The 12,708-nt window shown below is 36.4% G+C and overlaps 1 protein-coding gene across 1 annotated transcript in view; it reads left to right on the top strand.

The window, feature by feature from the left end:
- The window catches only part of LOC132400015 (acyl-protein thioesterase 1-like), a 51,251-nt gene that overhangs the window by 10,676 nt on the left and 27,867 nt on the right, over nucleotides 1-12,708 (top strand). Inside the window, exons 3-4 of the mRNA XM_059981068.1 lie at nucleotides 1,371-1,436; nucleotides 10,434-10,481. Of these exons, the coding sequence (XP_059837051.1) occupies nucleotides 1,371-1,436; nucleotides 10,434-10,481 (114 nt within the window). The remainder of the gene's footprint in view (nucleotides 1-1,370; nucleotides 1,437-10,433; nucleotides 10,482-12,708) is intronic.

Raw genomic sequence — 12,708 nt, 5'->3', positions numbered from 1 at the left:
TTAGTCAGATGTGTTAAGATTGTCATTTGGTCAGAACAACAGGCAAATGTTTAATTTAGTTCGCTTTGTTTTCTTCAGTTAAAAGTAACTATTCCTGTACAATTTTCGTTGCCCACATTTTCAGTGGATGAGCTCTCCATTATGTCCCCTCTGAGTGCAGCGTGATATTGTCCCCAATTACTAGTGCCACTCCCCCACCTCTTTTACCTCCCTCTCTATCTTTTCTAAAACATTGAAATCCTGGGGCATTAAGCACCCATCCCTGCCTCTCTCTAAACCAAGTCTCTCTAATGGCCACAACATCATTGTTACATATCCTGATCGTTGCTCTAAATTCAGCACCTTTATCCATTTTAAACCATCCATCCCATCGTACCTATTACATTGCTCTTGTCTGTTTATATTGGTCCTGACAAGTACCTTCCTCTCCATCCCTTCACCTTCTGACCTGGTGCTTTGGTTCCAATCCCCTGCCAAACTAGTTTAAACCTTCCTGAGTAGCACTAGCCAATCTCCCAGCCAGGAATATTGGTTCCCTTGGAACTGATATTTTTGGGATATTGATTTGTGTGTGTTAATGGATTCTCAGCTGTAATCCAAATAATATTTGAATTCTTTCTTCATATGCCCAATGCTGCATGCAGTATGTAAATATATAGTATAAACATGTCTTATTAAAATGTAAATGTTAGAAATCTGAGATCAAAGCTGAACGTGTTAGGAGTACTCAGCAGGTCAGGCAGTATATTTGGAACTTCTTTCTAATTAAGGTCAACAGTCTGAAATGATAATTGTTTCCCTTCATGTTTCTAATCTGTTTACTATTTCCTGCATTGGTCTGTTCTCATTAAAAATAAATTATAGTCCTCTTTCTTGCTGCACATGCTTCCTGGAGGCATAACTTTCTTTCAAATATGAGTGGGAAGAAAATAAAATGTTTTTACAAGCTCTGCAAGTTTAGTTCGGTTCCTGCTCCCATGCTCAGTAGGCTTCAGGATTTTGTTGCTAGTCTGCAGCCTAAGAAGTTGGCATAGTATGCATCCACATGGGACAAAAGTGGTACTGTGGATATGGTGAATGTGGTATGGACAAACCATCATGTGAACTATACACCATGATACACTTCTCATGTTGTGAAACTATGGTAATAATGTAATATATATTGTGATTATTGTCCTTGAGAAGTTAGACACAGTTTAATTATTCAGTCTTCAGATGAGAATAGATGGAACTTCAGATTCAGAAGGCATTACATGTTCTCCATTTTCTTGGTCCATATATACCTTCCTGGGGCAGCAGTATGTGTCAAGATCACGTTTAATGAGACTTTTTTATGGCACTATTTTCTGTTACATATTTGCATTTTACAGATATGGTTGGGCCGAAGGATTATCAAACATTAAGATGCCACACATCAAGTACATTTGCCCAAATGCGTAAGTACTTGAATGGAAAATTTAATATGGACCAATTTTACTAATTTAAATATTGACAGAAAAATAGAATAAAGCTTTTATTCTATATAATTCTATGACATTATGAGATATATTTTCAATGACATGTGCTTCCTGAGCAAATTAATTTGGCTTCCTACTAATTGAAAAAACATGCAGTTTAACTAAATTTTGAATGAAAATTGGAAAAAAAACTGCAACGATTTATGTAGAGAAAATAGAAGCATTCTGATAACATACAGATAGGCATGTTTACATATGTTTATTAATGAAGATGATCAGAGAGACGCACATGAGATGTACAGGGATCATTGCAAAGATGGAATTTAATGTTAATATAAATTCCTGGGAAGTTGCAAGAGTTTCATACCCATTGAGTTGTCATCCAGTGCAGTCAAATCAATATCTATCACTGCTAATTGAAATCTACTTTGGAGCCAAACAATCTTCAGCTTAGTTTTCCCAAGAGGAGGTGACTAGGAATGAAAACTCCTTTGGGATTCTGGGGGTAGGGTGGGATGATGTTTTGTTTCTTTTGGTAGTTTGTTTATTGTAAGTGGCAAAGCAATTATTGCTGGTGCCTCAGTATTCTAAAAATACATATTGAAACTGACAACATAGATTTAATAAAAACAGTGGAGGTCTTGAAGAGAGAAAATAGGGAGTTGGGTAGGAAGCTGAAAAACAAGACCTCCAGGTCAAAAAGCTAAAAATCATTAGTGATGTAGGTGGGAACATAGTTATGATTTGGTTTCTTGATTGGTAGGTTTAATATAATCCTTGATTTGTTTTGTGTTTGCTCCAATTTTGCCTTATAGTAACTAGCAATCACTCAAGCCTTGATCCCAATGCCAAGTTTATTAACTTGCTCATCAGCAACACCAAGTACCACCTGCTTTTACTTTCGGCTTGGGAACCTATGTCCTAGAGTCTCTTTATCAGCCTTCCATTTCCAAACCTGCCAGAAGCAGATTTAAGCCATTTAGGGTTGGGGTTCTTAGCAGTTCATTACTGTATATTACGAGATACATACAGTAGACTAATTATCTAGAACATAGGTGTCAAACTCAAGGCCCGCGGGCCATATCCGGCCCGGCGTACAATTATAACCGGCCCGCGAGATCATTTTAGATAGATCTATTATTTTAATTATTAATGGCCCGGCGATATGAAGCCTATGATTGTAAGTTAATACCAATCATAAAAATAATGCTTGCTCAGCAGTCTTCTTCATAAGAAACGGAATTTCTGAAGTGAAACACTTTGTAGTTATAGCAGAGACTGAGACACATGAGAACAGGCTGAAAAAATGGAGGCAATGAAAGCTGTGTTCGCACGCGCCCGACTGATCCGGCCCACATGAAGCTGCATTTTGCCCAATCCGGCCCGTGACCTAAAATGAGTTTAACACCCCTGATCTAGAACTATACTTTTAAACCCCGCTACTACGATTTTAAACTGTTGTTATGTATTCAGGCAACAATAAATATATGAGTTCGGCAAGGGTTTCTTATAACAAACAACACGTTTATTAAACACAGAAAACAAACCCCCAAAAAGTAAACAAATATTAACGCAACCGGAAACAGCTGCGGTGTGGCAGCCCAAACAGTTCTTAAAGCGATATTGCAAAAACAGTTCTTAAAATGATATTGCAAAAACAGTTCTTTAAAGTGATATTGCAAAAACAGTTCTTAAAAGTGGTATTGCCAAAAGCAGTTCTTTAAAGTTCGATATGCTCACAGTCCATTTAAAAGGAGAGACTTTATAAGACGATTCAAATTCTCTTTCACGTCACTTGCTTCGATCCCCGACGTCGAACTTCCCACGAAGAATTTACGAAACGAAACGGCTTAAAGGCACTGACCTTTCCTTCTCCACTACCTTCAATCCTTTCTGGTTAAACCCAGGGATTAACATGAAGATAGTCAACGAAATCCTTCCAAATAAGGATCAAACAAAGGTCGAAACCCGTTTCACCGTAGAAAGCAATTCTCCTCAATCTTTAACTTCCAAACTTCCGATCTTCACTCTCCACTGTCTCGAACTAGCAGAATCATAAAGAACCTGCTGGCAATGACCTCTTAAACTTTAGGCATTAAATAAAAACTTTATCCTTCAATTAAACTGTGTCATCACTTAAAACACGCAGTGGCATGAAGTCAACTTGGCAAATCCAGCCACGAACTGCCCCTCCTCACAGGGTGGGGTCTACCTTTTATAACCTGTTTAAAAAAAACCTGTCACATGATCTCTACTGGCGGGAAAATGACATCATTCCACCATCACAAGACCATTATCTCAAGTCCAGTATAGCTTCAACCCCAGTCACGTGACAAGGGCACCACCGTCATGTGTCACGAGTCCGTAACACCTCCCTCCAAAAAAACATTTTTGGTCTGACAAGAACAAAAATTTTTTAACAATTGCTTACAAGAAAAACAAAGGTATAAATTTTATAACATACACAATATACAATACCATCATATAACAACTTTAACTCACAATACAGTAGGAGTGTTACAATTGGGGAAAAAAACCACTCCGTAAAAAAAAATTACAGTGTACATTCAGCATCGAGATAGACAATCAGCAACCACATTATCTTTACCCTTAATATGAGTTATCACAATATTGTACTCTTGTAACATCAAACTCCAATTTAATAATCTTCTGTTTTTGTTTTTCATCTTACTCAGAAAAACTAACGGATTATGATCAGTGTAAGCAATAAGTGGTTTTTGAGTTGTACCAACATATACCTCAAAATATTCCAACGCTAAAACAAGAGATAACAATTCTTTCTCTATTGTCGAATAGTTTCTTTGATGCTTATTAAATTTCTTAGAAAAGTAAGTTACTGGATGATCAACCTCATCACCCTCATTCCTTTGCATTAATACTGCTCCTGCAGCCTCATCACTAGCATCCACAGCCAATGAAAAAGGTTTTCCAAAGTCAGGTGCCTTAAACACAAATTGTTGACATATCATTGTTTTCAATTTTTCAAATGCTTCTTGACAAGGCACCGTCCATACAAACTTCTCATTCTTCTGCAGAAGGTTAGTTAATGGAAGGGCAACATTAGCAAAATTTTTACAAGATTTCCGATAATATCCTACCATTCCCAAAAACCTTCTGAGAGTCTTTTTCCCCATTGGAGTGGGAATCTCTAAAATTGCCTGAACTTTTGCCTGAACAGGAGCTACCTTACCTTGACCCACAACATAACCAAGGTAAGTCACAGTGGCATGTCCAAATTCACTCTTAGCTAAATTAATAGTTAAGTTAGCTTTTGAAAGCCTTTCAAACAATTTCTCCATCGCAATAATGTGTGCTTCCCAAGTATCATTTCCTGTCACTAAATCATCAATATAAGCATCAGTATCTTTCAATCCCTGAATCACAAAGTTAATCATCCTCTGGAAAGTACCTGGGGCATTCTTCATCCCAAATGGAAGAACATTATAATCATGTAACCCAGATGGAGTTACAAATGCAGAAATCTCTCTACCTCTGTCCGTTAATGAAACACACCAATACCCTTTCAATAAATCAATCTTTGTAAGGAACTTTGCTTTTCCAACTTTATCTACACAATCATCTACTTCAGGCATTGGATATGCATCTGTTTTCGTTACAGCATTCACCTTCCTATAATCCGTACAAAACCTAATACTACCATCTGGTTTTGGCACCATAACACACGGCGAACTCCAATTCGAGTTAGAATGTCTAATGATATTATTCTCTAACATATATTCAATTTCTTTCTCAGCAAGTTCACATTTTTCCATGTTCATCCTATATGGATGTTGTTTAATAGGTTTGGCATCTCCAACATCTACATCATGTGAAGTTATAGTAGTCCTTCTCGGAACATCTGGAAACAACTCCTTATATTTAAAAATCAACTCATTCATCTGTTGTCTCTGCTCTAACTGTAAATGTGCTAATTTTTCATCAATATTTTCCAGAATGGTTGAATTTGGTAACCTAACAGAAACAATGTTGGATTTAGAATGAAAGTCAGATGAATCATCTACCATGTTCCTAGTTAAATCAAACTCACTCTCACTAACCACAACAGTCACAGTATCAGATTGTTTCTCAAAATATGGTTTCAACATATTTATATGGCAAAGTTGTGTTGACCTTCTACGATCTGGAGTTTTTATCACGTAATCCACATCATTGATTTTAGACACAATTTCATAAGGACCATGAAATCTAGCTTGTAAAGGATTTGTCTGCACTGGGAAAAGAACCAACACCTTATCTCCAGGCTTAAACATCTTCATCCTAGCCTCTTTATCATACCAAGACTTCATTTTCTCTTGAGCCAACTTTAAATTTTCCTTAGCTAAGCTACAAGCTTTATGTAACCTGTCCTTAAATTTCAAAACATAGTCCAACAAATTAGTGTGTACTTCCTTACTAATCCACTGTTCTTTCAATAAAGCTAAAGGTCCTCTAACTCTATGCCCAAACACAAGTTCAAATGGACTAAAACCTAAAGATTTCTGTACCGATTCCCTTACTGCAAATAAAAGTAAGTTTATACCCTCATTCCAGTCACTTTCATTTTCCACACAAAATGTCCTAATCATATTCTTGAGGGTAGAATGAAACCTCTCCAAGGCACCCTGCGATTCTGGATGGTATGCAGACGAAGTGATTTGCTTAGCACCCGATTTATAAACTATCTGTTGAAACAATCCAGACATAAGATTACTGCCTTGATCAATTTGTATCTCCTTAGGTAATCCAAAATAAGTAAAAAAATTTGTAAGGGCCTTTTGTCACAGTCTTAGCTTTTATATTTCTAGGCCTCTAGAAACCTAGACGAAGTACACATGATAGTCAACAAATACTGTAACCAGTTTTTGTCTTTGGTAATGGGCCAACACAATCTACAATAACTTTAGAAAATGGTTCACCAAATGCTGGGATAGGTTGTAATGGCGCTACTGGTGTAACCTGATTTGGTTTACCCACAATTTGACAAGTATGGCACGTTTTACAAAACATTGCCACATCTTTTCTTAGACCAGGCCAGTAAAAATGTTTTAAAATCTTGTTCACAGTTTTCCTTACCCCTTGATGTCCACCTAAAGGCACACTATGAGCTAAAGTCAAAATCTCATTTCGATAAACTTTCGGAAAAACTACCTGGTAAACAACATTCCAATCCTCACTTGCAGGAATTGTAGGCTATCTCCGCTTCCTCATCAACACTCCTTTTTCCAAGTAATATCCTACTGGCACCTTATCAATTTCACTATCTAGTAAAACCTGCTCTCTTAATTTTATAATCTCAGAGTCTCTATTCTGCTCTGCTATCATCTCCTTCCGAGACAAAGATAAATCTTTATAGTCAGACTTACTCCAAGAATCTTGTTCAGACAACGAAGATAAGAAAGTCTCTGACACATCCTCAAAACTCGAATCCTGAGTTGAACAGTCCTGAGTAACAACCTCATTCCGCGCATCAATCTTTTTAGCCATAGCTCTAGACACAACACAGGAAGAATCTGTGTTAGAATTCAACTCTGGTTCCTCTGACTCTATTGTCAAATGCACTTCAGGAAAAACTTGTCCACCTGCCAAGTCATTACCTAACAGTAAAGAAATACCCTTCACAGGTAAGCTATGCTGTAATCCTACTTTAACAAATCCTGTAACTAACCCTGACTTTAAATTTACTTTATGTAAATGTACAGGCATAAAATCACTTCCAACACCTCTTATGTAATTTACCTCACCAGTATCAGACTCTTCATTAAACTTCAACACACTGTCTAACATCAGTGATTGAGAAGCACCAGTATCCCTAAGGATTTTTATTGGCACCAGAGTAGATCCTTCCTTCAAGGATACAAACCCTTCAGTTATAAAATGATCATATCCCTTTTTAACTTGGTCAGACTCTAACAAAGCCTCATTTATGTTTATCAAACCCTGTAACTTTACAGGTGCTTCAGTATGTTGCACACAAGCATCTGGAACTGCTTCCTTCTCTTTCTTTTTCAAATTGAAACAGTTAGCTATTACATGGCCAGGCTTCTTACAATAGTTACAAATAAGACCAAACTGTCTTTCCTTCACAGGCTTTCCTTTCTCATTAACTTTCTCATTAACCTCTGATTTAATTTCAGATTTACCTGGAGTCTCCATGTTATTTTTCCTCTTAAAAATTCTGCCCTGAGGAAATTTATTCTTATGGATTAAAACATACTCATCAGCTAATCTAGCACAGTCCTGCAATTTATCAGTATCCTTCTCATTTAAGTAGGTCCTTACTTCAACAGGAATGCTTCTTTTAAATTCCTCCATTAAAATCAGCTCTCTCAATGTATCATAGTCCCCATTTACATTTTTAGAAGAAACCCATCTCTTAAAACACATAGCTTTATCATAGGCAAATTCCACATAAGTTTTTTCCACAGTCTTTTTCAAACTTCTGAATCTTTCCCTATATGCTTCTGGGACTAACTCATATGCATTTAAGATATGCCTCTTTACAATATCTTAATCAAGTGCTTGCGCAGCTGTTAAGGCTGTGTAAACTTGTTGTGCTTTGCCTTTAATTACACTCTGTAACAACACTGACCATTTATCTTTCGGCCACTCTGACATCCGAGCAATAGTTTCAAAATGTTGAAAATACCTTTCCACTTCAGTTTCACTAAATGGAGGGACCAATTTAATTTCTTGACTAGCAACAAACGTTTTTTTAGAACCAGAAGACTGATTCCCAGACTTTAATTCCTCCATTGCTTATGCAAATTCTCTCTTTTTCTGATCCATCTCCAATTTACACCTCTCCAAATCAGCTTTACTTTGTTCCAATCTCATTTGTTCGATTTGCAACTGCATCTCCAGATTACTTATTGGAAACGACTCTAAAATCGATTCATCAAAAACACCCGAAACCACATAGTGTGATGCGATTTTTCTCTGTATCACAGCCTTAGATGTAGTCTGCAAAATACCCTTAAGTTGCAATCTACTAGCTATCTCAAACACCGCAGTTTTTTTCGCCTTCGCCAACACCTCCACAGCTAGCGAAGCCAGAAACTCATCAATATTCATTGCTGCCGAATACCACAAGTCAAACAAAAGAACCGAGTAATCCCCGTTTCCAAAACACCGATTTAAAAGTTAGCAAGCATTTAAACTCGATTCGATCCCGGACGAGCCCCCATATTTAATGTTACGTATTCAGGCAACAAATATATGAGTTCGGCAAGGGTTTCTTATAACAAACAACACGTTTATTAAACACAGAAAACAAATCCCCAAAAAGTAAACAAATACTAACGCAACCGGAAACATCTGCGGTGCGGCAGCCCAAACAGTTCTTAAAGCGATATTGCAAAAACTGTTCTTAAAATGATATTGCAAAAACAGTTCTTAAAAGTGGTATTGCCAAAAGTTCGATATGCTCACAGTCCATTTAAAAGGAGAGACTTTATAAGACGATTCAAATTCTCTTTCACGTCGCTTGCTTCGATTCCCGATGTCGAACTTCCCACGAAGAATTTACGAAACGAAACGGCTTAAAGGCACTGACCTTTCCTTCTCCACTACCTTCAATCCTTTCTGGTTAAACCCAGGGATTAACACGAAGATAGTCAACGAAATCCTTCCAAATAAGGATCAAACAAAGGTCAAAACCCGTTTCACCGTAGAAAGCGATTCTCCTCGATCTTTAACTTCCGAACTTCCGATCTTCACTCTCCACTGTCTCGAACTAGCAGAATCATAAAGAACCTGCTGGCAATGACCTTTTAAACTTTAGACATTAAATAAAAACTTCATCCTTCAACTAAACTGCGTCATCACTTAAAACACGCAGTGGCATGAAGTCAACTTGGCAAATGCAGCCACGAACTGCCCCTCCTCACAGGGTGGGGTCTACCTTTTATAACCTGTAAAAAAAAACCTGTCACCTGATCTCTACTGGCGGGAAAATGACGTCATTCCACCATCACAAGACCATTACCTCAAGTCCAGTATAGCTTCAACCCCAGTAACGTGACAAGGGCACCACCGTCATGTGTCATGAGTCTGTAACACTGTTGATTAATTAAGTTCTAAAATTGAAATAATAGTTAATCTATGAATCTATTCTGTGTATTGCTGGTTAAAAAAGAACAGTTGATTCAATGAGAAGGAAATATGCTGTTCTTAGCCTGTATGTGACTCCAATCACATACCAATGTAGTTGACTGTTACCTTCTCTTGCTCATCTGCTGTCATGCATTTCAGTAGCCTGTCACACCATTCCTTTGAAATCCAAGTCCTCAGTGTCTCGAAGGGCTAAGATCAACAAGTGCATGGGAATACTTGCATCAGCATACTCCCCTCATTGCTCACAATTCTGAGTGGGAACTTTAAATGTTAGAATGCATTGATAGAACATAGCAGTTAACAATGACCCTCATCGTTATTTTCCTGAGCAGTTATTGATGTGCCAGTCCATGTTCTATAACAGGAAATTTCCTTAAACAGGAATTTGTTTTTCTTCATAACAATCTCAGGTTCTATTCAAATGTATAATGTATAAGTTTTATAATTCACCATTATACCATGCATTTATGGATTTGAGCAAACTTGTTGCAGGTGTTTTATATGTATATTGTAAGTTCTCTCTGGGATTCACCCTTTTTACAACCATAATCAAATCAAATTAAGTTTAGTTACCATTCAAACCATACATCGGATACAGTCGAAGGAGACAACGTTTCCTATAATAAAAGCAGAAGTGATAATTTTGAATTTGTTTTACCGGTTGAAAACTGGAAGTTGTTGTGCATTTTGAACTGCTTCAAATGTACTATGGAACTTTAGTATTATCGTTTACAGTACAAATCGATGCAGAGAAGTTTTAACATTTCTCATTTGTTTTAATGGAGAAACTATGTTGTAATTTTTTTTGGTATTTAACATGTGATTTATGTATTTTTTTTGTAGGCCAAAGGCTCCTGTCACAATGAACTTCCATATGCAGATGCCATCCTGGTAAGTGTTTGTAATGAACATTACTCAAGCCAGTATGGTGATGCATAACATCGGGAAGCATAGAGGACTATGAACAAAATTTTTGGCATTCATAATGCTGAACAAACAATTATAGAAATGTCCAACAAGAAATGGGCCTACAACAATCTATCCTGACCATGGCTGCCATGATGCTAATTTCACTTGCCTGCATTTAGGCCTCTATTCCCATGCTCATTTCCTATCCAAATACCTATCCAAACATCTTTTAAACATTGTAATGGTATATGCCTGAGCATAAAAGTAGGATTACATGGCAGATGAATGTATGGTTGAGGAATTGGTGCAGGGGGCAGGGTTTCAGATTTCTGGATCATTGGGATCTCTTCTGGAGAAGGTATGACCTGTACAAGAAGGACGGGTTACACCTGAACCCAAAGGGGAGCACTATGCTCGTGGACAGTTTACTAGAGCTTTTGGGGAGGGTATGAACTAATTTGGCAGGAAGATGCAAAACAGAATGATAGGCTGAGGGTGGGGCAGTTGGTATATAAGTAAATGCAGTGTGTAGTGAAACTGAAGAAGGACAAACAGGTGAAAGAAAATTGCAGTCAGTAGGATGGGTTGCAGTGTAACATCGGAGAAAAATCGAAAAGGGTGTTGAATACAGGACTGAAAGTGTTATTTAGGGCAGCACAGTAGCATAGTGGTTAGCACAAATCTTTCTTTCTAAGTCTTTTTATTAATATTAGTAATATGGACAGAATACAGATGATATATTGATAAAGAAATTACCAACATACACATTCCATTACATATGAAAAAAAAACATACATAATAGTTACAATATAAATGAGTTTACCAAGACATAAGCCATAAGATATATGTATGGACATAATAAATCTAAATATTTCATAATGTATAATATAAAAAAAACAGAAAAAAGAAAGAAAAAAAACAAAAAAAAATTTATATAATGCAGAACTAGCTAATCTAACCTAATAACTATAACTAATAAGTAATATAAAAGAAAAAAAAACAAAAGAGAAGGAAAAAAAAAGCGGGCTGTTTATAATATCTCACAAAAATAAGTATTCATCAATGCCGTCACTTCCGGTCCTCTCAAAATACATAAGCTGAAAGCTGGGAAATCAAATGAACTTGGCACAGGGTCATATTACATCATATGAAAATGTTGAATAAATGGTCTCCATAACTTTTCAAATTTAATAGAAGTCTCAAAAGTACCACTTCTAATTTTTTCTAAATTTAAACATAACATAGTTTGAGAGAACCAATTAAATACAGTGGGAGGATCAATTTCTTTCCAATTCAACAATATAGATCTTCTAGCCATCAGAGTTAGAAATGCAATCATTTGACGGGCTGAAGAAGATAAATGCAGTGAATCTAACATTGGTAAACCAAAAATTGCGGTAATAGGATGAGGTTGTAAATCGATATTCAAAACCGCAGAAATAATATCAAAAATATCTTTCCAATATTTCTCCAAAAATGAACACGACCAAAACATGTGAGTTAAAGACGCAATTTCAGAATGACATCTATCACAAATAGGACTTGTATGAGAGTAAAAATGAGCTAATTTATCCTTGGACAAATGGGCCCTATGTACGACCTTAAATTGTATTAGTGAATGTTTGGCACATAACGATGATGTATTAACTAATTGAAGAATTCTATCCCAATTCTCACTAGAAATACTAAAACTAAGCTCTCTTTCCCAATCCTGTTTAGTCTTATAAAGAGGCTCTGAACGTATCTTCATAATTATATTATAAAGTTTTGAAATAAGCCCTTTTTGAAAAGGGTCTAATTCAAATAAACTCTCCAAAGTATCTGAAGGCACAAAATTTGGAAACGTAGAGAGTACAGAACTTAAAAAATGTCTAATCTGTAAATATCTAAAAAAATGAAATCTCGGCAAGTTATATTTGTTGGATAATTGTTCAAAAGACATGAAACAATTATCTAAAAATAAATCAGAAAATCTTAGTAATCCCTTAGTTTTCCAAGCTGAATAAGCTTGATCTATAATGGAAGGGTGAAAAAAACAATTAGATACAATAGGACTATTTAAAACGAATTGAGTCAACCCAAAAAATCTCCGAAATTGAAACCATATACGCAATGTATGTTTAACTATTGGGTTGTCAATTCGTTTCGGCAATTTAGAAAGAGCAAAAGGGAGAGAAGTCCCTAAAATAGAACCCAAAGCATAAGCTGA

Source organism: Hypanus sabinus, chromosome 1 (assembly GCF_030144855.1).
Source record: "Hypanus sabinus isolate sHypSab1 chromosome 1, sHypSab1.hap1, whole genome shotgun sequence".
NCBI classification, from domain to species: domain Eukaryota; kingdom Metazoa; phylum Chordata; class Chondrichthyes; order Myliobatiformes; family Dasyatidae; genus Hypanus; species Hypanus sabinus.
The sequence above is the reverse complement of the archived record's forward strand: the minus strand, read 5'-3'. Positions and strand labels throughout refer to the sequence as shown.